Source organism: Hyla sarda, assembly GCF_029499605.1.
Source record: "Hyla sarda isolate aHylSar1 chromosome 1 unlocalized genomic scaffold, aHylSar1.hap1 SUPER_1_unloc_13, whole genome shotgun sequence".
In the NCBI taxonomy this organism is placed as follows: Eukaryota; Metazoa; Chordata; class Amphibia; order Anura; family Hylidae; genus Hyla; species Hyla sarda.
The window spans coordinates 95,501-103,958 of NW_026607574.1; the positions used below are offsets into that span (position 1 = coordinate 95,501).

Consider the following 8,458-nt stretch of genomic DNA (forward strand, 5'->3'; position numbering starts at 1 on the left):
CTGGACAGTCATTGACTGTCCAGGCCTGCTGGGAGTTTTGCAACAGCTGGAGGCACCCTGTTTGGGAAACACTGCCGTAGGGTATTTTTTGGTGAAGGAGACAAGTGCTATGCAGGCATCCGGGTCCACCCTTATGAAAATTAACTTTTGCTCTCTCACTCTGGAGCCCTGTCATATTTCGAAGCAACAGTTTAGGGCCACATATGGGGAGAAATTGCGCTACAAATTTTTGGTGGCTTTTTCTCCTTTTACCCCTTATGAAAAAATAAACCTGGGGTCTACACCAGCATGTTAGTGTGAAATGTTTTCCTTTTTTACACTAACATGCTGCCCCATACTTTTCATCTTCATAAGAGGTAAAAGGGGAAAAAAAGACCCCAAAAAATTAGTAACACAATTTCTCCAGGTGTTTGACAAATTTTCCTTAAAGTTGGACATGAAAATGAAAAATGTTATTTATTTCAGTTAAATGCTGGTGTTACCCCAAAGTTTTTTTTTTTTTTTTTTTTTTTTTTTATTCAAACAATATTTTATTTTTGTCAAATAACAGAGAAGGCATCAATACAATAGGCAAGCTGTATATATCACAGCGCAGAAAGCATCAACAGCAAAACATGAACATATATAATAGAGTCTGTAGTGGAGAAACAGTCTCCTAGGACCCGTAGACGGTGACCAAGGTCACAGAACAGGGGGAGGGGAGGGATACACAAAAGGAGGGGGTGAGGGCACGGAAAAGAAGAGAGATCCAGAGGTACAAGAAGGGGTACAATGCTCCAGAAGACACAGCAATGAGGTCATCCTAATCATACCCCAAAGTTTTCATTTTCACAAGGGGTAATAGAAAAAAGCCTCCCAAAATTTGTAGGGTATGTTCACACTGAGGAATTGGAGAGGAATTTCCACGAGTAATTCTGCTCGCTTTTTCCTCTCCAAATCATTCAGCAGTGAAATCCCCATAGAGTTGTACAGAATTTCTGCCCCTCAGTTCACACTGAGGAATTTCCTCAAGCAGAATTATGACGAGGACGTCTGTTGTGCTTGAAGAAAGAACATGTTCTTCTTTTCAGGCGGAATCAGCGTCGTTCTCCCATAGAGATAAATGTTATTTTTTTTTTCAGTCAGAAGCATTTCCGCACGGAATTTGCGTGTAATTTCCGCATTAAAAAAAAAAAGAGGAGCATTTATGAATAAAAAATACATATATTACGCCCACTCTCCGCCCACTTTTTATTCAGCAGCCATTTTGAGATTCTCATTTCTGATTCTGTGACTGTATTCAGAGTCTGTGAATAATCTCTCTGAGAAAAATGCTAAATTTTCACTAAAAATGAGTGGAAACGCCCCTGAAAATCAGTCTGTGGAAATGGCCACTGGAACTCCTCCCACTCTTGATACTCCTCCTCTTCATGAAACCTGCATTTCCGCTCGAAATCGCTGCTAATTCTGAGCGGAAAAAAAACTATTTTGGGGTGGAAATCTTCAGTGTGATTTCCGCCCCAATTCCTCAGTGTAAACATAAAGGAAATACCCCATGTGTGGACGTAAAGTGCTCTGCTGGTGCACTACAGGGCTCAGAAGAGAAGGAGCGCCATTGGGCTTTTAGAGAGAGAATTTGGCTGGAATTGAAGGCCATGTGTGTTTACAAAGCCCCCATACTGCCAGAACAATGGACCCCCCACATGTGACCCCATTTTGGAAACTACACCCCTCACAGAATGTTACAAGGGGTAAAGTGAGTATTTATGCCCCACAGGTGTCTGACAGGTTTTTGGAAGGGTGGTCCGTGAGAATGAAAAATGTCCTCTTGGGGGTTTACAGATGCTGAACTACAACACCAGAGATGAAAACTTATCATCTAGGGACGAGCTAATCGACTTCGGATGCTTCATCGGGAGTGGATTCATATAAAACTTTGTTGTAATATTGTATGGAGCGGTAGCATAAGCTATTTCCTAATCATCAGATGGACCGGTCCTTTATCCTATAGTATCAGCCTTTTTATGTAGTATAAGCTATTTCCTAATCATCAGATGGACCGGTCCTTTATCCTATAGTATCAGCCTTTTTATGTAGTATAAGCTATTTCCTAATCATCAGATGGACCAGGTCCTTTATCCTATAGTATCAGCCTTTTTATGTAGCATAAGCTATTTCCTAATCATCAGATGGACCAGGTCCTTTATCCTATAGTATCAGCCTTTTTATGTAGTATAAGCTATTTCCTAATCATCAGATGGACAGGTCCTTTATCCTATAGTATCAGCCTTTTTATGTAGCATAAGCTATTTCCTAATCATCAGATGGACCGGTCCTTTATCCTATAGTATCAGCCTTTTTATGTAGTATAAGCTATTTCCTAATCATCAGATGGACCGGGTCCTTTATCCTGTAGTATCAGCCTTTTTATGTAGTATAAGCTATTTCCTAATCATCAGAGGGACCAGGTCCTTTATCCTATAGTATCCAGCCTTTTTATGTAGTATAAGCTATTTCCTAATCATCAGATGGACCGGGTCCTTTATCCTATAGTATCAGCCTTTTTATGTAGCATAAGCTATTTCCTAATCATCAGATGGACCAGGTCCTTTATCCTATAGTATCAGCCTTTTTATGTAGTATAAGCTATTTCCTAATCATCAGATGGACCAGGTCCTTTATCCTATAGTATCAGCCTTTTTATGTAGTATAAGCTTTTTCCTAATCATCAGATGGACAGGTCCTTTATCCTATAGTATCAGCCTTTTTATGTAGTATAAGCTATTTCCTAATCATCAGATGGACCAGGTCCTTTATCCTATAGTATCAGCCTTTTTATGTATTATAAGCTATTTCCTAATCATCAGATGGACCGGGTCCTTTATCCTATAGTATCAGCCTTTTTATGTAGTATAAGCTATTTCCTAATCATCAGAGGGACCAGGTCCTTTATCCTATAGTATCAGCCTTTTTATGTAGCATAAGCTATTTCCTAATCATCAGATGGACCAGGTCCTTTATTCTATAGTATCAGCCTTTTTATTTAGTATAAGCTATTTCCTAATCATCAGATGGACCAGGTCCTTTATCCTATAGTATCAGCCTTTGTATGTTGCATAAGCTATTTCCTAATCATCAGATGAACCAGGTCCTTTATCCTATAGTATCAGCCTTTTTATTTAGTATAAGCTATTTCCTAATCATCAGATGGACCAGGTCCTTTATCCTATAGTATCAGCCTTTGTATGTTGCATAAGCTATTTCCTAATCATCAGATGGACCAGGTCCTTTATCCTATAGTATCAGCTTTTTTATATATTATAAGCTATTTCCTAATCATCAGATGGACCGGGTCCTTTATCCTATAGTATCAGCCTTTGTATGTTGCATAAGCTATTTCCTAATCATCAGATGGACCAGGTCCTTTATCCTATAGTATCAGCCTTTTTATGTAGTATAAGCTATTTCCTAATCATCAGATGGACCAGGTCCTTTATCCTATAGTATCAGCCTTTTTATGTAACATAAGCTATTTCCTAGTCATCAGATGGACCAGGTCCTTTATCCTATAGTATCAGCCTTTTTAAGTAGCATAAGCTATTTCCTAATCATCAGATGGACCAGGTCCTTTATCCTATAGTATCAGCCTTTTTATGTAGTATAAGCTATTTCCTAATCATCAGATGGACCAGGTCCTTTATCCTATAGTATCAGCCTTTTTATGTAGTATAAGCTATTTCCTAATCATCAGATGGACCAGGTCCTTTATCCTATAGTATCAGCCTTTTTATGTAGTATAAGCTATTTCCTAATCATCAGATGGACCAGGTCCTTTATCCTATAGTATCAGCCTTTTTATGTAGTATAAGCTATTTCCTAATCATCAGATGGACCAGGTCCTTTATCCTATAGTATCAGCCTTTTTATGTAGCATAAGCTATTTCCTAATCATCAGAGGGACCGGGTCCTTTATCCTATAGTATCAGCCTTTTTATGTAGTATAAGCTATTTCCTAGTCATCAGATGGACCAGGTCCTTTATCCTATAGTATCAGCCTTTTTATGTAGTATAAGCTATTTCCTAATCATCAGATGGACCAGGTCCTTTATCCTATAGTATCAGCCTTTTTATGTAGTATAAGCTATTTCCTAATCATCAGATGGACCAGGTCCTTTATCCTATAGTATCAGCCTTTTTATGTAGTATAAGCTATTTCCTAATCATCAGATGGACCAGGTCCTTTATCCTATAGTATCAGCCTTTTTATGTAGTATAAGCTATTTCCTAATCATCAGATGGACCGGGTCCTTTATCCTATAGTATCCAGCCTTTTTATGTAGCATAAGCTATTTCCTAATCATCAGATGGACCAGGTCCTTTATCATATAGTATCCAGCCTTTTTATATAGCATAAGCTATTTCTGTAACGCCTAGTGCTCCGGGTCCCTCTCCTCCCCTGGAGCGCTCGCAGTGTTCTGCTCGCAGCGTCCCGGTCAGACTCGCTGACCGGGAGCGCTGCTCTGATTCCTCCGGCGGGGATGCGATCCGTGTGGCGGGACATGCCTGCCTGCGGGTCGCATCCCGTTCTGTTTACCTGCCCTGTTCCCCGTCTGCTCAGTCCCGGCACGCGCGGTCCCGCTCTCTAGGGCGCGTGCCGGGTCTCTCAGATTTAAAGGGCCAGTACATCAGCAGACATCTGGCTCCGATCCCCGCCCGGCGAGCGGCGGGGAACGGAATCGCAGCGCATCGCTCATCTGAATTGATGAGCGATGTGCTGCGATCGCCGACATGGGAGGACATAATGACCCCCCTGGGCGATATACCGAGATGCCTGCTGAACGATTTCAGCAGGCATCCGGCTCCGGTCCCCAACCGGCTAGCGGTGGGGACCGGAATTCACACGGGCGTATGGATACGCCCTGCGTCCTTAAGGACTCGGAATGCAGGGCGTATCCATACGCCCTGCGTCCTTAAGAGGTTAAAGGAGTAGTTCAGTGCTGAAAAACATCCCCTATCCCAAGGGTAGGGGATAAGTTTCAGATTGCGGGGGGGGGGGGGGGTCTGACCACTGAGGGGCCCCCGCGATCTCCTGTACGGGGCCCTGGCTCGCTGGCCAGATGACCACCAGCGCGTGTTGACCACCAGACGAAGCGGCAGCCGACACGCCCCTTCAAAAAAAGCGCTATGGCAGAGCCAGAGATTGCCAAAGGCAGAGCTGCATCAGTCCCCCCAAAAATTTGAGTTCCTGGATTTAAATATCTATATTCCGGATGGCTGTTTGCATACTGACACCTATTTTAAGGAACTACCTCGACTTTAACAGTTGCCATCGGAAACAATGGAAGAAGAACATTCCATTCGGTCAAATGAAAAGAATCCGGAGGAATTGTTCTTCCACACAAAAATGCCAGCAACAACTAGATAACCTGGGGCATGGAACATCTAAGCTATGAGGAGCGATTAAAGGAGTTACAATTGTTTAGTCTTGAGAAGAGACGTTTAAGGGGGGATATGATAAACGTATATAAGTATATTAATGGCCCATACAAAAAATATGGAGAAAAACTGTTCCAGGTTAAACCCCCCCAAAGGACGAGGGGGCACTCCCTCCGTCTGGAGAAGAAAAAGTTTAGTCTCAAGGGGCGACACGCCTTCTTTACCGTGAGGACTGTGAATTTATGGAACGGTCTACCTCAGGAACTGGTCACAGCAGGAACAATTAACAGCTTTAAAACAGGATTAGATACATTCCTGGAACAAAATAAGATTAATGCTTATGCAGAATTATAAAATCCCATCCCTTCCCCAATATCGCCCCACACCCCTACCCCTTAATTCCCTGGTTGAACTTGATGGACATATGTCTTTTTTCGACCGTACTAACTATGTAACTATGTAACTAACTATGTAACCTGGAGGATCGTTTTAAACAAAAAGTGTATCCCAAACCCCTTATACAAGGAGCACGCCAGAGAGTGGACGAATTAGAACAAAGTGCTTGCTTGGAAAATAATAAACAGGGTAATGCAGAGGGAGGTTATAATGATTCTGGTTTTGTAACGTATATACTCGAGTATAAACCGACCCGAATATAAGCCGAGGCCCCTAATTTCACCCCCAAAAAAATAAAAATAAATAAATGAATGTATGCTGGGAGTTGTTGTTTTGAAACCTCTGGAGGTCCGCAGGTTGAAGACCACTGCGGCCTTCATCATCACCCCCCCCTTAATCATCATCCCCCTCCCTTTCATCATCACCGCCTGTCAATCCCTTCATCAGTGGTCTTCAACCTGCGGACCTCCAGATGTTGCAGAACCACAACTCCCAGCATACCCAGACAGCTATCGGCTGTCCGGGCATGCTGGGAGTTGTAGTTTTGAAACCTCTGGAGGTCCGCAGGTTGAAGACCACTGTGGCCTTTTTGTTTTGTACTCACCTCCCCTCGGCAGGAAGTTAGGGTGAGCTGGTCCTAGTGATGTTGCCTTGACGACGACGCACAGGGACGTTGCGCATGAAGAGGGCCCTCCGGTGAAAATAGACAGCCCGGAATGACTATCCCTCCCCACCGGATGGTCCCTGCAGCATAGATGGCCCGGACCAGCTCACCCTAACTGGGGGAGGTGAGTACAAAACAAAAGAGGGGGGGGGGGGGCCTGGATGATGACGAAGGCCGAAGTGGTCTTCAACCTGCGGACCTCCAGATGTTTCAAAACTACAACACCCAGCATGCCCAGACAGCCGATGGCTGTCTGGGCATGCTGGGAGTTGTAGTTTTACAACATCTGGAGGTCCGCAGGTTGAAGACCACTGAAAAGGGATTGACAGGCGGAGAGATCACTCGAGTATAAGCCGAGGGGGGCGTTTTAAGCAAGAAAAATGGTGCTGAAAAACTCGGCTTATACTCGAGTATATACGGTAGGTATTACACATCACACACCAATATTTTTCTTTTATGTTTTTTATTTTTTTTGTATAGGTAATATCACCAGCTCATATTATTTTTTTTGTATAGGTAATATTACCAGCTCATATTATTTTTTTTTATGGTTTTTCCGTGTCCTGTGCAGTATCTCTCCCAGAAGTCCACTTGATGGCCCACGTGGTGGTCTACACCCCGAAGTCATCAATTCTTACTCTAAGAGAGAGTTTGCAGCTGTTCCTGGAGACGGTTAACATTAACCTCTGCATGGTGGAATAATAGGTCACGATGTTTATCAGGATCAGTAGAAGCATCACCCACTCGATGATTATGGTGGTGATTTCACGGATCTCGTCCCAGTCTTCATCATCATAGAATAATTCCTGTAATGTTTTATATCCAAAGTAGAAAATTGCGCAGGTAAAAGCCAGGCCACAGCAGGTGCATCTACTATGGTGGATGACTTTGTTTGCTCCTGGTAATTTATACATCTGGATGGACTGCCCAAGGTAGTATAAGGCTTCACATGTAATGGAAATTATCGTGCTGACAAAGTGTATCCTGGGATATTCTTCGGGGGACAATACATGCATAACAGCTGTACCAAAACAGGAGGCCCACACAATGGCCAGCAGGATCCTCTGGATCAGGACCTGATGACCCCTGAACTCTTCAGTATGCATAACCATATACTTATAAATAAGAAAGGTTAGTACCAAAGTGCCAATGGACGTCCCTATGAAACCAATTCTGAATAATATGTTTTCGGGAAAGAAATTTCCCACGTCACTGTGAAGGAAAAGAAACCAATGTTATTGTGGATATTTCCTCACTCCCAACCCATGAAATAAGAATCTTGTGCTTGTTTATCTTACCTGATGTGCATCAGTGGCGAGGCGGCATGGCCGAGGACGACCGTCACGATGTAGCTGGTGGCAAGCCAGGCCGCACACCAAAACGCCAACAGAAGGGGGACGAACCCCAAACCTTTTAGCTCCATCTCAGTCAAGAAGAAGAAATAGAAGTTGCTAATCGCACTGTAACAATCTACAGAATGAAGGCTCGGGCGGCTGTCAGTGGAATGTCAGGACTCCAGCTGTCTATGACATCACATGTCTGATGTCACGATGACTGCTTGTTTCTTAGAGCTGCCATGATTTAGTATCTGCTATGGACAGAACCTGATGTTTCTACTATGGACCTTACAGACCCCAGAACCCAAGTAATTAGTGCAGGGGCTCCATTTTGATCATCTCATATTTCACATTATTTGAGTTCCAGGGCTCGGATACATTTGCACCCTCTATAGCAGTGGTCTCTAAGCTGTGAACCCCCAACCGCTGCAAAACCACAACTCCCAGCATGCCCGGACAGCAACTTTGCATAAGGAAATAGCCTAATTAAACTTTTCTTATATATAGACTCCCCGACATCTCCAAGGATAAGCCTCTAAGGGTCTCGTTCGATCTTAATGTTATACCTTTTTTCAATAACATCGATGATTCCAAAATGTATGAATATAGGAATAATTCCATATAAGATACAAAAAGTTAGCATCCT

The 8,458-nt window shown here is 43.1% G+C and overlaps 1 protein-coding gene across 1 annotated transcript; it reads right to left on the reverse strand.

Moving 5' to 3' along the window:
• Window positions 1–6,940: 6,940 nt before the first annotated feature.
• Window positions 6,941–8,063, reverse strand: LOC130297973 (DNA damage-regulated autophagy modulator protein 1-like). Its single transcript, XM_056550849.1, has 2 exons — window positions 7,774–8,063; window positions 6,941–7,687 (listed from the first exon to the last, which is right to left on the reverse strand). The coding sequence occupies exons 1-2, from the start codon at window positions 7,896–7,898 to the stop codon at window positions 7,087–7,089; spliced, it is 726 nt and encodes a 241-aa protein (XP_056406824.1). The 5' UTR covers window positions 7,899–8,063; the 3' UTR covers window positions 6,941–7,086.
• Window positions 8,064–8,458: the final 395 nt, after the last annotated feature.